General features: G+C 39.7%; 1 protein-coding gene across 1 annotated transcript in view; it reads left to right on the top strand.

The window, feature by feature from the left end:
* RSBN1L (round spermatid basic protein 1 like) overlaps positions 1–19955 on the top strand; it is a 41444-nt gene that overhangs the window by 8072 nt on the left and 13417 nt on the right. The window contains exons 2-3 of the mRNA XM_056846711.1: positions 6421–6540; positions 12745–13388. Coding sequence (XP_056702689.1) covers positions 6421–6540; positions 12745–13388 — 764 coding nt within the window. The remainder of the gene's footprint in view (positions 1–6420; positions 6541–12744; positions 13389–19955) is intronic.

Below are 19955 nucleotides of genomic sequence, written 5' to 3'. Positions count from 1 at the left end.
GTAGCAATTTCTGTAGGCTAAAATGTAAGGTGTTGTGGTTTAAGAATATTAGGATTAGCTGAATTGAACAATCCCGTATTCTGTTGCTTTGAGAGCAGCTTAACTCTGCATTAATTCTGTTGTCACTGTATATTTGTGTTGGACTAAAAACCTCTAGATTAGTGGAGCAGTTAACAATTATACCAGTGGTTTCCTGTTTTGCATCTGGAGGATTCTGAGTTTGCCTGGACCTGATGGAAAGGTACAGATAGCATAGACATAGACTGTTAGGGCTGGGATTAATATGTTGAAAGTAAATAACTCTATTCTAATGTCTACTTCTTAAACTCCCAAAATATCCCCAAATTGAACTAGAAAATTATGGGGGAGGAGAAGTGTCCCAAGCTTGAGGAGTGGCCGTGCTGTTCCCTAGGAAACAAGAAAACCAATGGCTACTTTGAACCTAGTGCAGATTGTTTTTTACTGACAGTAAGCCTGAATTTATATATGTAATAGTTTTGGAACACAAGTCTCATTTTGTTTAAATTCTCTGAGACAATTGATGGAATAGTTTTAACACTAAAAACTACATGTGTTCGATCAGCATTTGCCACTGAGGCCATGGGTTTAGGATGTTCTAGGTAGTGTATTGGTGATGAAATGTTTTCGGGTGTAGAGTCAAAATTGCTTTGCAATCCTGCCCTTTTATTTAGGCAATCTAGTCATTACTAGTTTTAGTAATGCATTTTTAAAAAACGAAGTTGAAAACATCAATTCTGCCTTCTAACTACTTCTAGCTCACACTACTATACCAATAGTTGGCATCTTAATTCCTACTGGATTTTTAATTAGTCAGGTTCATTAAGAGTTAGCAAGAGTCTTTGCAAGTCATTGAGCAAGGAATAGTGTAGCTGTGTGTGAGGGAGGGGAAGTACATGTTTGAATGATCTCCAGCATAAAAATATTATTTTTTGTGGAAATCAAAGAACTGGTAAAAGTAGTGGAGCCTGAATTTGTGTGCTGTGCTTTCATACAACCTTTGCTCAAGCAGACACATTGTAGACTGCAACGATTGGTTGCTAGATTGTTAAGAAATATGACCCAGTATAGATAGTGCAAAACAAAATAGGGGTGTTGATGAGCAAAATGCTTGCTTCTGAGACTCAAAGCAATGAAGATGCAAACAGAAAGGAGACCTGTTATTTGGGCAGAATTGCTACTTGCCATAGAGCAAATGATCGTCTGCATATCAGCTTCTTTAAATTTGGCTGAACAAGTAAGTTGAATTTGTATTTCAGGGCTATGATACGGCTTGTATAGATAGTTGCAAAACTTGAAATTCATCTATTTTAGTTTTGTAGATGAGTGCTCAAGTAGAAGCTATTTCTTGTGCTAATTGTCCCCTGTCTTCCAGATTCAAGTTCAAAGCCGAAGAAAGAAATGGGATATACAAGTAGCAATGTGTTTCAGAGGGTAGCTGTGTTGGCCTAACTGTTGGACTAGTTGTTCAAGTAGCAGTGTGGAAGACTTGAGCATCTTGGATTGGTTTTTTAAATCATTTCCCATTTTGAAATTCATATATTTTATAAATAAGCATGGATACAAACAATTTGCTACAACATTGCAAATGCGTTGGTTTGCCACTACATAGAGCCATACACAGCCTTTTAGCAGAGTCCCAGATCTTTGGTCATTAAGGCTCATATGTCTTCTGCAGTGCAGAATTATATCTGGTAAGAGTTAGATTTTTGTTTGGCTTTCTGTGCAGATGCAAAGATATTCAGTTGTTTTAATTCTGTTGCACACTTGTATGAAAATTCTATCAAATAAGGTTGGGTTTTACACCCTAATCTTAAATATGCTTGATGAGGTTGAGATAATGTTTATGATGTTGGTTGGTAGTAATAAATATTCATAATTTAAGTGAACAAATTGCAGAGCTTTGATAGCTGGGGGCCATAACATAGTACAAGATCACCTGGATAGGCTTAGGGAAGATAGAATTTCTTAGATCCTCATATTTGAAATCCTAGTGCCTAGATACTGTATGAAATCCGCAATAATAAGTTTCATCATTTTGTAGGCTTGGATATTAAGCCTTGGATTTGTCTGTTTCTGAGGTGGTCCTCCACAATGCATTGCTTTTCTCTGGCCCTGGTCCTTTTCAGCTTATTGAATGATGCTGGTCTTGCATGAATGGAAGTTCTTAGAACCTGAGGGATATGCTCTGTTGTGGAGGCAATCCACTATGGAGAAGGGTACAGTAAAAGTGGAGGCAAGGTTTAGGATCCAAGCCATTGCACTTAACCTTAGAAGGCAAATATTTTTCCTCACAGCTTATTTTCCCCTCTTTGGGAAAGAGTGAAATGAAAATCAAGGTTTTACTTAAAATGTGTAGTATGAAAATTTTTATGACATCTAAAGCATTCAGTAATAATTCCATCAGACATATACAACATTTTCAAGATTTTTTGTTTAAATGTAAATAATTTTGGCATAAATTAACATATTAAAATACAATAACACATAAACAGAATCAGTATACAGAGCTAGTATACGGTCTAGTTCACAAATTAAAAACAAATTATGGAAGAGAATGTACCCAGTTATAGTAATTTCTAACAGCTTTAGCATTTTTTTAAATAATGGGCATAAATGGTAATACAGAGTTGAGTGTTACCACTGTTATAAAGTTTAACAATATTCAAATATTGTGACTGTATGAAAGTGTTTCTGTCCAAACAATACACTTTCTCTTGTTTATTACAGAATTAGTTTTCTACTTTCAATTCCCCCTTCCCCCTCTCTCCCAGATGGCAAAAATTAAAGTTGCAATACTATGGTAGCATAGCTGCGATTTTCAAGTCTGTCTTGGGTATACTTGCAGTTTTTGTTATTAAAAATGGAGGTTTTTAAGCTTTTAAATTCCATAAATGGGCCAAACAGTGTTATCTGCTAAGTTAACAATGCCTTTTATGTTGGTAAATCAGTAAAAGAAGTTTAGGTTTGATAGGAAAGCACTGCACATGTTTCAAGTTCCTTGGACATTTCTGTATTTTTCCATGGAATTTTTTTTCTTCATGGCTTCATAATTTCTGGAAATTTTACATATCTATCCCTTTGTCCAGTAGACTCTTGGGATTCCTGTAGAAAGAGGGTTTGAATCCCCTTCTGCAAATATTTACCTTTTTGCCGCTCTTTTGCCACAGGGTGCAGAAAAAATGCCTCAAGATCATGGTCTGAAACGTATTGGAGGGCTTTCTGTGTGTGTGTTTTAATACCCAAGTGTTCTGGAGAACCTGAATGTTTGCAAGTTGTTTTGAAGATAGTTACTCTTCATAATACTAAAGAGTTTAGCATTGTTTCATCATCCTATACAGGCTGTAATCCTACGCACGTTTTCCTTCAAGCCCTATTCAATTTGTGTACTGTTTGGTATGAATAAGAAGCAACATGAGTTGTGGGATGCATTGGGCAAAAGTCTTGCAGGCATGTTGCAGGAGCAACCTTTGGCAGACTCTCAGAATGCTTTCCTAGGCTAAATATCTGAAGATACTGTGTATTCTGCAAAACTTGAAAGTACTTTTCCCAGCACTAAGTTCTAATTGTATTTATAAGTTCTAAGGTTGCTTAGTTACCTCATAGCAATTTAACTCATCATTTGGGGAGAAGCTTTTTTTTTTTAAATAAATATTTTTTATTATTTTTTTTCAGTGATAAATAGGGATTAAAAAAAGGAAAGGGGAAAAGCATTGCTTAAATGTTGCTTGTCATTAACATGCATGGTTCTACCCCTTTATAAGATATTTAAAAAGAACATTAACTTACTAGCAGAATGAATTTGAGCTCAAACTTAATCCTGTTGTGACGCATAAGTTTTACTTATTGTATTTTGGTTTTAATGTATTCATAAAAGGATTTCCATTTGTCTCTGTTTTGTCTTTGAGTGTCCTTATGTAATGTTCAGTTAATTGTGCCATCGTTATGTATTCGTAAGATTTATCAGTCCAGATCGTAATTTTTGGTATTTTGCTTGTTTTCCACAATGATGCTAAAACTACTCTTGCAGCTGTAATTAAATATTTTAATATATCTTGTTGGTCCTTATCGATATTATCTGGTGTTTTACTCAGGAGAAATAATTTGGGATCATATGTTATGGTATGACCGATAATGCCTTCCAAATTCTTATGTATTTTTTTCCAAAATTTTTGGATTGATTTACATGTCCACCAGCAGTGAAAGAAGGTGCCTCTGGTTTTATGACATTTCCAACATAGGCCTGAAGTCGAGCTATTCATATTTTGTATGTCACTTGGCGTAAGGTACTATCTATGTAACATTTTAAGCCAATTTTCCTGAATCCCTTGGCATAAAGTAAATTTGAGATTTCTACAAAATAACTGTTCCCACTCATCGATTGTTATGGTCTCATTTAGATTCTCCATCCATTTAATTTGGCATGTTTTCACTTGCTCATCTTCTGTATCATATGTCACCAATAATTTATAGATTTTGCCTAGTAAATGAACATTTGGGGAGAAGCTTTCAATCCCCCTCTCCCCCATTTTCCAGTTTTTCCATTTCAGGTTGGGGTGAGGGGACTGTGGGAAAACTTTTCCAATGCATTCGTGGCCCTACACGTGCCCACATGTTGTTACTTCAGTGTACCATCTTCCCTGACTTTTATTCCTTGAAATTAACAAAAGGATTTGAGTTCATAAAAAGAATTTACATTGTATATTTTTCTGTTGCTGCAGAAAAATGTCTTAAGCTTCTTTCATTGCAATCTAGGATAAACAGTTTACCGCCTTTCAGGTCCTACCTTGTCATGTTATCTCTGGTGGATTTAGTAAAGTGATTATTTATCTTGTTTCTTCATATTGTTGCCGTTTTATGCTTATGTTTTGAGTGTTTTGCTTTTTAGAATCATGAAGATTGTTTTCAAAGCACCTGGTACAATGATCTGTGATTAGACAGAGCAGGCACTGCTGCAATAATGCAGTAATTCTGTCCTCCTTCTGAGATGACAATGCTTATAGTGTGAATTTTTGCCTTAGCTGTGTTTTAATCTCCATGTGGTTCTTGCATAATCTGTGATTGACTGCTGGTGTGAGCTGCCTTCTGGAAGCTGAAGCAAAGCAGCTGCAGATTTTGGCATCCAGCATCATTCTGAAGCTTGTAGCTTCTGTTACAGAAAGAGACTGGAAATGCTACTATTCTCTTGTAGTTTATGAAATGCTATACACTTGGTCAGTTACTATTTCCTTTGTTACTTGGAGCAGTTTGTTGATTGATGTCCTTATTTTAATGAACTTTTTATTTTCTAGCAGTATGCTTTAGAAAACCAATATAATACATAGAATTCAGGTCTTAGAGCTAAATTAATAAACCTGGTAGTAGATTGCTGAGTAGCAGCTTACTTGTTTTTAATTTTAAAATAATGTATGCACTTGTTTAAAGTGCTACAGCATGAGGATTACTGTTCAGAGAAAAAGTCAGAAGTCCCCTTTACATCCAGGCACTTGGACATGCTTGAAGTTTTTCATTGGATGTTGGTCCCTATTTCCAAGATCAGAATCCAACCTGTAGCGTGGACTTGTTCTTAATCTTTGGCATGATGCTTATTGATTCAGTTAGCCAGCTGTAAAATGCAAATGATACTAGATATGTATCAGTGGATATTAGTGGTAAGTAGTTGTAATAAACTACATTGTATGGAGTTAAAATAGTATCTTGTAGTATTTTTTGTTTTATATTTTTAGGTCCCCTGAGGTGAGATAAATGAGTATGTAAAGCTAGTAATGACAGTGTGCCATTGCTTCCTTCTAAGCACCTTTTTGCTTATATACCAAAGCTATAAGAAAAACAGTTTAATCATGATTCATCATCAATGTCTGAAATGAACTGATCTGATCAACTGGCTCCTTTGCCCCACTTCACACTGAACTATAATCTGACTGCCATTTCTGTTCAAGGGTAAAGCCATTTAGATGTGTTTTTAAACGTTTGCTAATAACTAATGTGTTGCTTGGTTAATCTGAAAATACCAAATTAATGTGGGCCAGCCTCCAGTCACATGCCAAGCAATTTGCAGTTCAGTTCCTGTTTTCAGAAGGAAAGCAAGCTTTGTCATGCATGTTGAAGCTCAGTCAGTATGATTTTTGATAGTATATTACAGCTGCAATCATAAGAATACATTCCTGGGTGTAAGCCACACTGAATAATATTGGGCTTACGTCTGAATAGACCTCCTTAGGCTTGCTTCTTGGATTTGGTAGTAATATATACTGGTTTCGATTTTTTGAATAAACCACACAACATGTAATTTTGAATAAAATTCCTTCTCTTGACAACCTAATATTTTTTGCCGTAGAACTTTATATTTAACTAACATATAAAATATAACTACTTTACTTTTACTGTACCGGTTCTTTTTAGATCAAATTGCCAGAGATAAAATTACAGAAAGGGACAAGGAAAAGCAGAAAGAAAAGAAGAAACACAGATTAATATCTGAAATCAAGAAAGAAAATGGAGAGATGAAATTATTTCAGAAAGGTAAGTTTGCATGAGCCCACAACAAAAAGTTGTGCTTTTTTTTGTTATCAAGTCAGCTTATTTACGGTGATCCTGTAGGGTTTTCAAGGCAAGAGATGTTTGGAGGTGGTTTGCCATTGCCTGACTCCACATCATGACCTTGGTATTCCTTGGAGGTCTCCTATCCAAATGCTAGTCAAGGTCAGGGGGGTTGTTTTTAGGTTGCTCTTTATGTACCCCTTGAATTCAGCCCTATCTGTAAACTACAATATAGAGCATGACTGATGGAGCTGATAGGGAGCAAGTTAAAAATAATCCTTTGCTGTTTGTTCTATATTTCTGCTCCCACTGAATCTCCTTAAATTTCTTTTACCTTCCCTGTCATTAATTCTGCCCCCTACAACCAACCTTTCTTTTCCCCTCATCCATAGTAGCCCCTCCACCTTTCTGATTCTTTCCTTGTTCCCTTTACCTCAGAGCTTTCCATTCTCTTCCATCCTCCTTGACTGCTTTACCCTCCTCATGCCTTACATCCTTTCTACTCTTCCTTCCTGCCTCTTTTTTCTTTTAACTCCTTCTGCAGCACTTATATAAATTCCTCCTCCTCCGAATCAGGTTTTAGTGATGACTTTTAAAGCCCTTAATGGTCTGAGACCATTGTATCTGTGGGACTGCCTCTCCTGTTATATCCCCCCAAAAGCTTTGTGCAGTGCTGGAGAAAATCTGCTGGTGATCCCTGGCCTGAAAGATGTCTGGCTGTCCTCAACCAGGGCCTTTTTGGCTCTGGCCCCAACCCGATGGAACACTCTCCCAAGTGAGATCCGGGCCCTTAAATCAATTCCGAAGGGCCTGCATAACGGAGTTGTTTCACTGGGCATATGATTGAGGACAGCAACAGTTTCTATCTTGTTGGCCTCCCTTCTCTTCCTTCTCCCCCTCCTTTTATCTACTGCTGGGATATTAGAAATGAAGGGTGCTGTTGATTTTGATGTTATATATTACATTGGTTTTGTTGTATTGGTTTTAACTGTATAATTGCATAATTATGTTGTAGACCACTCTGAGCCCAGCTCACCGAGACAGAGCAGCCGAAAAGTCTTAATAATAATAATAATAATAATTCCTTCTCTCCTCCTTGCTTCCCTGGCTAGCCCTTGATCCACCCCCCCCCCCATTCCCTCCTGTCTCCATTGGGGTCCTGTGGCAGTTATTGGGGCATCTGATTAGGTTGCTCAGGCAACAAAAATCGTGTCTGATTTCTTATAAACGCAGACTGATTAAAAAAAAGTACTTTCTTTATACTTTGCCTTTCTCCCCAGTCAGGATCCAAAGTAGCTTATATCGTTCTCTCCTCCATTTAATCCTCACATCACCCCTGCAAGGTAGGTCAGGCAGAGTGTGTGAACGACCGAAAGTTTCCATGGCAGAGTGGGGATTTGAACCAGGGGTCTTCCAGATCCTAGACTAACCACAACACCAGTATAATCTCTGTTTTGTGATGTAAATATTTGAAGGATCGTCACTTTCCCTATGTCTTTGTGCGCCATTTAGAGGTTTCAGGCAGCCATTTGTTCGGTATCACACCACTTAGAGTGGTCTGTTTGACATCAGCCAGTGCCCAGGCCATTTCTATTATGGCTCCTGCTCTGTGGATAGGCTTCTTGAAAGTGTGTGTGGGGGGAGTTCTTTGGAGAGCTTCAGGAGGCACTGCAAGGATTGCTTGTTTGCCAGTACTTTTGAGGGGGTGTTGAATGGCAGGTGTCCTTTGAAGGAGGGAGGGAGCGATTGGGGGGTTTGTTGTTTTATTCTGGTTTTACTAGAAATATAGTAAGCCGCCTTGAATCATGAGGAGAGGCGGGGTATAAATGCTTAAATAAATGAATACATTGTTTACTGCAATCCTAGAACAAATTAATAAATGCAAAACAGCAGCAAAGTTAACTAATTTCAAATCAGTAATACACTAGAGAATCAAAGTGAACCAGACATGATATATATACCTGAAAATCTGAATTCTTGGTGTTACTATTTGGTCATGAAGTACATTTTTCATTTGTTGTTTTTTTAGATTCTATCTCAATCTTGTATTTTAAAATTATGACCCTGACTCAATTAATTTCCGGCTTGTGTTAAACAACTTTTATTTCTGTGCTTAATGCTTACAGAAATAGAACTCTAGGAGTAAAACCTGCTGCACTGTGATGATGAAGCCGTGGAGTGGTTTGTTTGTTTTTGCTTACAAGGATGGATTCTAAGCCTGAATGTGGCTCAAAATCCTTGTTTCCAGGCAAGAAAACAGACCACTGTGTGTCATCTTGTTCGATTTGGATGTCACAACAAATGAAAGAATTCTGGGTTTGGAATTAACTGCAGCTTCCCTCTTGCATGTAATGGGGAACGAGCATATGAGCCCAAGGACTTCCCTGAACAAACAGCTTGTTCATGATATTAGAATGCTGCTCATGTTACTAATTGTGTCCTTTCTGAAGATAATATTTAAGGGGCTACATTAATGGAATTTCAAATTTAAGAATTCTTGTTTAGAGCAGAGAGAATTAAAGTTGTAACGTAGAGATTTTGCTAAGTCTTGGTAGATCATGTGAGTGGGTAGAGAGGCAGACAGATTTGAAAATCTTACTTATGAAAATGAGGGAAAGAGGAAGAAAGTCCACTGTGGCACTTTTGTGGCCCACTTTTGTGGCCCTGTAGTTGGTGTGTGTGTGTGGTTTTAGAATTGCTCATACATTAATTTACTACAGTATTCTACTTACTATGTTAGTAGCTCTCTAAGTGTGGATTCTGGGGGAGGGTGAAAGTTGTTTGGAGATGGTATGACCATGCGCCAGCATAAATGGCCACTTATCACAGCATAAGGAGCTTTATGTTGGCGTGGGAGGCATTCCCGTTGGCGCGTGGGTGCTGTGGAGCTGTGCAAGGTTCCCCTGCTGACGCAGCCTTTCCATGAACTAAATCCCAGAAGAGAACGGTGGTGCCAGCATGGGGGGGGGGGCATTCCCGGAGCATTCTCAGAGATGGAGCTGGCTTTAGTCAGCTTCGTAACCCCTTCCAGCCTGGGAACGCCCTTGCTGCTGCAGTGGGTCTACAACACCTTTTTTGGTGTTGCAGCCATGCTGTTTTCAATGGGGGTGTTTCACCCATTTTCACCTTTTTTATTTTAAACAAGGCTTTTTTATTCTCCGGTGCAGCTGGAAAGCCTCTGAGCTGCATCTCTCCTGGCCGCCCCAGAACCACCCCCCCTCAGGAATGGGCTGTAAGTGAGCACAATGGCTGGATCAAAGGAGTGAGCGATTTGAGGGGTGTCTCACAATGTGAGAACTGGGCAGGTAGTACCCAGGGTCTCACCGAGCAAGCTCAGAAACGAATCATCTTTCTTGTCATATTTCCAGGGCTAAGATGCATATACCAAGAAGTTGCTTTGTATTTTAATTGTAAGCTGTTGCACAGTTAAGAGAATTTCCATTTTGTTTATATAGAGGTCTTTTGTTTTGCTCCTTTCTCCCCTCCATCTGTTTTTACTTCAAGACTCGCGGTCTGAATTTGCCAGTTATCCACTAGTTTTATTTTCCTCCTAAATTTTCCACTTGGGAGAACTAATGTTCACAAATGTTGGCTTACCAGAAATTGTAGTTGCCATGGTTCTAACTCTTTTTTAACTTGGATGAGGAGAGTTCACACTGAGCTTTGGAAGTGCTCTATCCTGATATTAACATGATCAGTTGATATTGGGCCATTCTTCTGTTTGAATTTTGTTTCCCAGAAATATCTGTTGAGTCACTTCATAATTAGTTTAAAAGAAGAGCATAACTGATTTACAATTAGACACAACCTCAGTTGTAATGTTGTTAGATATTTTCCCTGAGATTTGGGAAGAAATGTTTCTGCATACCTATTCTCTCCAATATCAGAGGAGCATGCCTATTATATTAGGTGCTGTAGAATGCTTCTGCAGTTGTCTTGTTTGTGGGCACCTGGTTGGCCACTGTTTAAACAGACTGCTTGACTTGATGGGCCTTGGTCTGATCCAACATGTTCTTAGCTTCTTATGTACTTGAAGCTTCTTACTTTCTTAGGCTTCCCCCTTTGGCTGCATGTATCTGTTCAACAGAGAGCTATGTTGTTTTATAAGAATCTGTACAGATAGGCTGGATTTGACCCCATCTCCTCTCCACAGAAGAACTGGAACACTCGCTCGTGTGTTGGTTATCTTTCCCTACATCAGAGTTTGGAACAGGAGTGTAGCTTCTTGAAAGGCGTTCCCTTCTGTCATTAATATCCTTTGAAGACTGTACAAGCATAGCTACAGATAAGCTAGTATTTTTAGAGATGTTTTGATTCCTTTATCTTATCACTAATCCCACAGATCCTCCTCAAATAGTTAGCTGTAGATGTATGTTTTGTTAATGGATTTCTTATAGAACAAGAAGACATTGTCATCCCTCTTGACATGGATTCCTTGTATCCTGAGAATTTTTTCCCCTTTTATTCCTTGAGTTGATAGTGGTACCTAAAGCAATGCACAGCATTAGTAGCAATAAAATATAAGACAAGTACAATATAAATTGAGAAGAACTAAAAATATGCACATGCAGTTGTCATGTTGGTCCACATAGAGGAATCAGGATTGGCTCTGGCTCTGTGAGTTGACTCTTAGCAAAGCTCAAGACAATATAGTTTGCAAATTCAGTTATATTTTGATTGATTTCAGTGTAAAAGCCTGGATTGTAATATAGGATGTTTGGGTTTATGGGGATCTTGTTAAGAAGTGAGGATGTAAGCCTGTGAATCTTAAATTTGCACCCAAGGTAGAATTTGAGTCTTATTTAGTCCAGATCAGAAATAAGATAGAGAGGAGTAATTTGTCAAGCAGTGTCTTGTTGGTGGTTGAGGCAGTTCCAGATGGTGATGACCTATGGTAAGAGGTTCTTGTGCATCAAATCAGTATGCATGATGTGGTCAGTAGGGAGAAAATTATTTGAGAAACAAGCAAGTGGATTAGGACTCTTCAAATTTCTAGAAACCTGAAGCTGAGAAGCTCTTTTGCCCGGAGAGGGGGAAAGTGTACAGTGGCGTCATTTGATGGAAAATCTGAGCTCCAATGGGTGATCTTTGTGACATATTGGCTTCTGATGTTTCTCTCAAATTAATGAGCTGCACCCCTATTAGCTATGCTGTGGTAGGTGGGATTTGATAAACCATGAGCACAGTTCTGTTTCCTATTAACAACCCCCTTTGGCTTTCCAGAGGTTCAGGGGCCCCTCCAGTTTGATGTGGAATGTGTCATGGACCACTGCAGCAGGAAGGGGAATTTGTTGGAAATTGCAGATTCTCCTTTGTCCAAGCTGAAGTGTCTTCTGCTCATGTAGCCACCCTTTTTGATTTAATGCATTTGTGCTGCTTGCAAATAATGAAAGGTAGATGTCTATTTTTTCTGTGAACTTCTTTAACTCCTCAGTAAGTCAAGATGATAAAATATTAACTGGAAGATAAATTTTGTTCTTGCATCTGCTTCCTCTTTCATTTTATCTCCAATATACAATCCATTGTCTAATACTGTAGCCAAGCTTGAATTCTAGCTGTGCTATACTTGATGTATTCACATGTCATAACAAACCTCTTCTTGTGATGGACTCTAACAAGGCTTGTGCTCATGTGCCCTCCTCCTCTCATGATTGGAGGCTTCCCAATTTGAAAAGCCTTGAATCAAGCCCCAGTTTACCATGCTGTCCAAATATAGGTGCTTCGACAAACTGAAACTTGATTCCATCCCCCCCCCCACACACACACACAGAAATTGGAATTTTTAATTGAGATTAAACCAAGGAAATAATATGTCATTTGTCCAGGTACATGCATTTGGATGTTGTGACAAATTGGAGCTTGATTCAAGGCTTTCTAAACCATGGGAAGACTTCAGTCTTGCTCTACTCATGGGGGTAGGACGTAGCAAAGCTGCATGAGCACAAGAACAGATGGCATTCTTGCTCATAACAGACAAACTTCTGAATGTGGCTAGTCTTAATAAGTGATCATGCATAAAACAGCTAGCACTGCAGCACATGCTGCTACTAGGAATTGGGGTGTATTGTGTGACAGTACTTGTTCAGTCTTATCTCATACCAGGAGTATGGTCAATGCTGCATCTTTTTTCTTAGAGTGCCTTTGTAGTCTTAAAAAATTAAAAATATCTTTCTTCCTTTTTAACAGGTGTGAAGGAGAAACCAAAAAGCAGTGCAGAAGATCTACAGATTAAAAAAGTGAAGAAGAAAAAGAAAAAGAAACACAAAGAGTGCGAGAAAAGGAAGCGTCCAAAAATGTATAGTAAATCTATTCAGACCATCTGCTCAGGATTGCTTTCTGATGTTGAAGATCAAGACTCCAAAGGCATTGTTGATAATCATCTTAAAGATTTCAGTGGAAAAAATATGGATCCCAAGAAGGACTCTGATTACAAGATACCAGAGAACAGTGAGTTTCCATTTGTCTCGTTAAAGGAGCCACGGGTTCAGAATACACTCAAAAGGTTGGACACGTTGGAGTTCAAACAGTTCATTCATGTTGAGCACCAGCCTAATGGAGGTGCTTCAGTTATCCATGCCTACAGTAATGAACTCTCCCACTTGTCTCCTGTGGAGATGGAGAGATTTGCAGAAGAGTTTGTGGGTCTGGTTTTTAGTGAAAATGAAAACTGCGCAGCTTACTATGTAATGGGTATTGTTCATGGGGCAGCTACTTACTTACCTGACTTTTTAGACTACTTTTCGATTAATTTTCCCAATTCACCAGTGAAAATGGAGATTTTGGGAAAGAAAGATATAGAGACGACAACTATTTCAAATTTTCACGCTCAGGTAAGAGGTTATCTTTTACTCTCAAAGTATTTAATATTTTTACTCTCCAAAAACTGTGTGTGCAGTTATCATCAGTTTCTTCTATATAAGTGATATCTCTTAAACAGAAGAACAGTAGCTTATTTAAACATCAGATGTTACTGTGCACTTGTGTACAGTGCTGTTGAGTAATAGAAGCTGTCTTTACTTATTTACAGTTTTACAGCGATAATTCCCTAGTTGTGTGTGTGAACAGGTATGATACTGTGCGGCAAGAAATAAAATAGTGAAAGGCTCCTGTAAACCCAGATTATTCATCCATGCAGTTGCATGCTGAATCTCTGCGTGATTTACTGTTTGGAAGGAGACAATCGGTACAATCCCATGCAGAGTAACTCCAGTCTGAGCCCATTGATTTCTTTGGACACTGTAATAATACTGCATAGAGTTGGCATGAAAGTTCAGTTAGCCTCCACTGTGGGTACAAAATTTTGTGGGGTCCATTACATTGGACATTACTGAGCATTCCAACCATTCTTGATGCAAAGAAGAAACAGAATTATCCACTCTTGAGGCAGCTCGCCTAGAACAGTAACTCTCAGGGAAACTAGGTGGGTTCCTCCATGGGCAATACTTGTTCTTACACACACTAAAGGTAAATCTTTTGCGTATACGAGTAAAATTTTAATTCAGAAAAAACTATGTGCCTTGGTTTTCAGATGTGTAGGAAATGTCATTTTGTATATAGCCCAGCACCACTAGATATGTAACATTTCTGGAAATCTTGAAGCCATGCAGAGAGACAGACAAACCTAAACTTTACTCCTTTAACTACATGGAATATATTATGTAAAGCCGTTTGTGTAGCAAGTTTCACTGTTCTCTGTTCATTAAATTTTAAAGTGCTTTTATTTTATTACTGATATTGCCCTATGCCATATTAGAGATGGAGCTGTAAGCTGCTGATTATATCTTAATTTCTGTATGTTGGGTAAAAGAGAAAAAAATAAAAGGTTGAAAATGGAAGCCATCAACTGTAGTAAACAAAAACAGCTTTACTATTTGTGTTTGAATAACAGGTGGCTTTAGCTACCTTCATTCTGACTGAGTAGTTCTAGTCATGACAAAGAGAGTGAATTTCTCCTGCATTGTAACACTCATGGGACTGGCTAGAGGGCAGATGATGCTCAGAACCTGGTAGTGAGGTAGTCATTGTTGAAACAGTTGTGGCCTCAGTGCAATTAAACAGTTATGTAAATAGAAGAACTCAGTTTTGACACTGGATTCCTGAAGAAACGACATCTCAAAAACAAGAGGATTAGTTGAAAGGTAAAGAAGACCAGTTTTCCATCAGCAGTGGCAGGTAGCCTTGTGCGGACTAGTCCTTCCACCTGCTGCTCGGTCAGGGCTTGAGCTGGAAGCTTCCTTCCACTTTTGGTGAAAGGCACATTTCCCCAGTTCTGTAGAAGCATTATCTTGTCATGGCTCTGCTCTCCAAGTCACCACTTGGGCTGCTTGGGAAGCTATTTAAACCTACAGCAATTGAAGCTTAGATTGAATGTATGCCCCAGATTAGAAAAGGTAAATCACACTAAGATAGCACCACCTCGGTTAACCAGCAGAGTTGAGGAAACCATAAAAGGCAAGGATGATTTTTTTTTTTTACAAAGTGCCAGTCTTGTTTAAACAAGAAAAGCAAGAAGGTGCCCAGGCTGTGGCAAACCAATGTAAGCTGACAGGCAAATGAGATGATAAAGAGCATTTTGCTACGAATAATTACAACAATAATATTTCTTCAAATATATCAGAAGCAGGGAGGTTATTGGACCCCTAGATAACTCTTAGGAAAGGAATTGCTAATGGAAGACAGGGAGATTACATAGAAGATGAGTGAATTCTTAGCATCTGTGCTCACTGTAGGCTGGTTTTCTACATTAGAACAGCTTTTTAATGGAGAATGTCTGAAGAACTGAATCAGATAGAGTTGGGGAGAGACCAGTTCTACAGCCAGTTGTCAAATGAGAGACTAACAAGTCACTGGGTGTAGATGGGCGTAGATTCCTGAAGGTTCCAAAGGTACCCCAATGTGAAATCTCTGAACAATAATTAGCAACTTACCAATAAAATCACCCCCCACACACACACACACACCATCAGGACAGAAAAATAGCAAGCATAACATCAGTTTTTTAAAGGACCAGAGAAATTGATGGGTGCTAGGTTAAGGCAGATAAAAGAAAGTACTACTTAGAATGTGAAATTAACTTGTGGTACTCTCTGCCATGTGATGTAGCAATAGCTGCTATCTTAGATGGCTTTAGAAGGGGACTAGATAAATTCAGAAGTCTCTCAGTGACTGTTGGCCATGATGACTGAATGGGACCTCAGTGTTTAGAGGCAGAATACCTCTGAGTGCCAGTTGCATGGGGGCAGCAGCAAGGAGGAGCTTGTGGCCTGTATGTCTTCTGTGTGTTTTCTAGTGGGCCGATGTAGGAAACAAGATATTGACCATTAGCCATCCAGCAGAGCTTAGAAAAGGTAAACAGACTTCATAGGAACAGAATAAATGTATTAATTTGAGAGAGAGCACACACTCAAGATAATTCTCTGTCATGTAATTCAGAAACAGCAATATATTTATATAAGCAGTTAACACTTCACAAAAGTATTAGGAAGTTGATTATTGCTTCATCATTCTCTACATGGAAAGCTCACAGTCATGTCCACACTCACCTTAAACCAGGGACGGGGAACCTCAGGCCCAGGGGCCGTATGCCGCCCCGAGGACATTTTTTGTGGCCCTCGGGAGCTCCAGGGCCCTGCCGCGGAGGGGCAAGGCAGGGCAGCCCTCCCTGAGGGTGTTCCTGGGGCCACGGCTTGCAGGTGCGCTCCGGCGCCCTTTGGACCTCCTCTCACCAACTGACGGCTGTTAGTCGTCGAGAGGAGAAGAAGGGATGCTTCCCCCAAGGCTGCCCCCTGTAGCCGCCAGGGCACACTTTAAGCCCCTCTCGCTGCCTGTCGGCTGTTGAGCAGCGAGAGGGAGGGGGGAAAGAGGCCCACAACTCCTGGCGCCACAGCATGTGCGCAGGAGCCGATCGGGTTTCGGGGGGCCTTTTGTGGACTTGGGGGGGGGGAGGGCATGGAGCCTGGGGCCAGGTCGTGTGGGGCCGGCGTGTGGGTGTGTAGGGGCGGGGAGGCTTTTCTCTCTCCCTTTTTCTGTCTCTTTCTTTGTCTGTCTCCCTCGGTCATTTTCTTTCTCCCCCTCTTTCCATTTCTTTCTCCCTCTCTCCCTTTTCCTCTTTCTCTGTTTTCCTTCCTTCCTCCCTTGACAATTGACCACGGACTGCGCCCCCCTGGCGCCTCGTTTGCTCGGGCCCACCGCTGGCTGCCCTCCCGCCTGGGAGGGGGGAGGGCCGGGGGAGCGGCGACGCCCTCCAGGCCTCCCCTGGGGTTACCAACCTCCAGGTGGTGGCCGGAGACCTGGCAACCCTAGCCTTTCCCCCCCCCCCACTCGGAGATCTACACCTGGTATGGCCCCCGAATGATGTTATAAATGTGCAAATGGCCCTTGGCAGGAAAAAGGTTCCCCACCCCTGCCTTAAACCCTGGTCTTGCTTCAAAGAAACATAGGACTGTTAACATGTTATACTATCTATAAACACAGATTAGCTGTTCATATTTGGTTTATGTAAGGCCAAATTTCAGTAAGTAATAAGCTTGAGATGCTATTATTTTCAAGGACTTATTTAATCAGAATCATTATTTGAAAAATCCACATCTGCTTATTTTGAATTTCCACAATGAGATCTGTGGACTTCAGAAAATGGAAGTGGCATAAAGTGAAACAAGCTTTTCATCTTTTTCTCATGCTAGAGAGTTCCTTGATTATGTGATTTTTTCAAACATTTCCCCATTTTTTGAACTGAATTTTACAAGTTGGAGGAATTGGAGGCAAGTGAGAAGCTTGTGCAGAAACCTTCTTACTATGTTGCAAGAGCAATATGATTTACTTTATGCATCTATATCCTTTCTGATGTTTGGAGGCCATTAGTACAGATAAATAATAAAAATATAGTGAATAAAAATGAGCATGAAGCAACCCAATAAAAATTATCTTTCAAGTACATTTCAAGGGAAAACAACCTTTAAAACTAAAAGGTCAATGCCTATTTCTAATCAAATGCCCCATTTCTAATCAAATGCCAGTGTGGTGTAGTGGCGAAGAGTGTCCAACTCTAATCTAAAGAATCGAGTTTGATTCCCAACTCCTCCAAATGAAGCCTGCTGGGTGACCTTGGACCAGTCACAGTTTTCTCAGAACTCTCTCAGTCCCACCTACCTCACAAGGTGCCTGTTGTGGGGAGAGGAAGTGAATGTGTTTGAGACTCCTTAGGGTAGAGAAAAGCGGGGTATGAAAAAAGAAACCTACTCTTAATAGAACAGTTCCACATAGAGTTCATTGTAGCATTCAACCAAGAGGTTACAGATGTGTGTATTAGTGTGGTGAGGTCAGCAGAGACCACGAGAACGGGGTCATGAATCATGTGTTGATGGTAAAATACATTTTTACCATGGTGCTAAGCTGCTTTCTTCAGCATCAGAGAAGGGTCCAGGAGTGTCCCGGGGGGGGGGGGGGGGCTGGAAACAGCCTTTGCAACCAAGTTATGAGATGCACTCCCTTCCTTCATGCTTTTTAGCTGCAGATCACCTGGACTGGTAAGAGACACAGAGGCAACACGAGAGACCATGGTTGCTGTGAGAATGGAGTCCTTGAGAGCTTGCAGCTTTGAGGGGGAACTGGGAAAATAAAGATTGGTTGAAAGAGGATGCCCCTGGCTTCCTGACTCGCCTCTTTTTTGTGTGGGGGTCATCGGTTTTTATGTATGGCCTTCTGTGTTTTTTTAACACAGTACTTTCCCTTTTGAATAAACACAGTAGATCTGCAAATGGGGTGTTGTGGGTTGTGCTTGTATTCAAAGGGCAGCACTCAGTGAATTTTTGAAAGTTTGGTTTCGTCAGTCCATAAAGCTTGTTTGTTTGGTAAATGCCATTTTTTAACTGATAAAAGTGATTTAGTCTGAATTAGAGTGAAATAGGAATTTTACTAGCGAGCATATGGGGCTGGATGCTGGTGATTCATTCTTCCAACAGCAGCTCCTTTTCCTAGTACAATGTGCCTTCTCCTGATGCAAGAGGCTGTTCTGCTAAAGTGTGGTTTTTGTCTGAGGAAAGTGCAAAATGGATTGGCAGAATCTTGCCCAGTCACATTCCATGGAATTCTTAAAAGCGAGAGAAGCATTATTTGTAAATGACACTTTACCTGGAATTGTTTCCAAGTACTTCAAGAACTAAAAGCAAAACTAAAGCCTGTTTTGGTGGCTTCCTATAACCTTCCCCACCCTCAGACATAACTGCAAGTGCTAGATGGTTTGGGTAGCAGGAAAGGGAGGGGGGGTCAAGTAGGCAGCTTGGAGAATGAAGCAGTCACAGCAGAAAGTTCAGTCAGGGCTGTCGTCATTAAAAAGTGACTACAAACAACTCTTGAAATGTATGAAACATCAGTTTAAAAATGGGGATGGTCAAGAATTAGAAACAAAGCCCATACCTAGTTAGTAATGCCATAAATTAATGTGTTATGTGTATTAATTTTTCCTTTTTGAAATTTAGTTCCTTTTTAAAATTTAGTTTTTGTCATGTTAAAGGAAAATAAATGATATCTTAAAATCCTTCTCAACAAAAAGAAACCCAGATACATGAACAAGATGGAGAGCTGCATAAGTCAAGCCTTGTGTACTTCCTCTGTTTGCTCTCATAGGAGTGGTCACAAATGCTGAGTCTAGCTGAAGGAGGAATGTACTGTACATGCCCACCAGTCCATCAAGCCAGTGTTGCTCATGCAGTTGTCATTCCCATTCACATCCTCCTTTCAGAATATATAAGTGATTTATGCTGAATAACTTTGCTAGTAATCTTAGCTCTCATTGTTTAAAATTGACACTATGAAAAATCATAACTTGAAGAATAAACCAAGAATGTGATCTAAAATCTTAAGAATGTGAAACATCTGTTTACAGATCTCATTTGTAGGTGTGCTATGTGGATGTCAGCAGGTACCATTGGAAATGGCTAAAAATGTTAACTGTATGGGTCTCAAGGTAAACTTCTACTGTATTTAGAAAATGAAAATGCAGATAATATATCCCCAACTAGTGGATTAAAATAAGAGTGAAGGATGTGAGACACTAAAAATGGTTTTCTTGGGTAATGTGGCTTGGGGTGGTGGGAGCTGTTAGCAGGAAAGGAAACCATTGCTTTTCTGAAGCAGTTTTTTGCATAGAATAAACTTGAGTGCTAGGAAAGCAGAGATCTAAATATGGAAGATGGAATTACAAAAGTAGAAGACAGTGCAATGAGAACAAGAATAATACATAGACTAAACTGGAATAGACTACAATCCTGTTATTTTTGTAAAAAGCACTCTTCTGAAGCATTCCATTGTACTACAGCTCCGTTCCCTTTATGAAAATGGCCTTCTGAACAATTCTGTTTTACACAATCTGCGGAACAAAAGAAATGTGGGAGCCTTTC

This window comes from Euleptes europaea, chromosome 3, assembly GCF_029931775.1.
Source record: "Euleptes europaea isolate rEulEur1 chromosome 3, rEulEur1.hap1, whole genome shotgun sequence".
In the NCBI taxonomy this organism is placed as follows: Eukaryota; Metazoa; Chordata; class Lepidosauria; order Squamata; family Sphaerodactylidae; genus Euleptes; species Euleptes europaea.
This window is presented reverse-complemented; position numbering and strand designations above follow the sequence as displayed.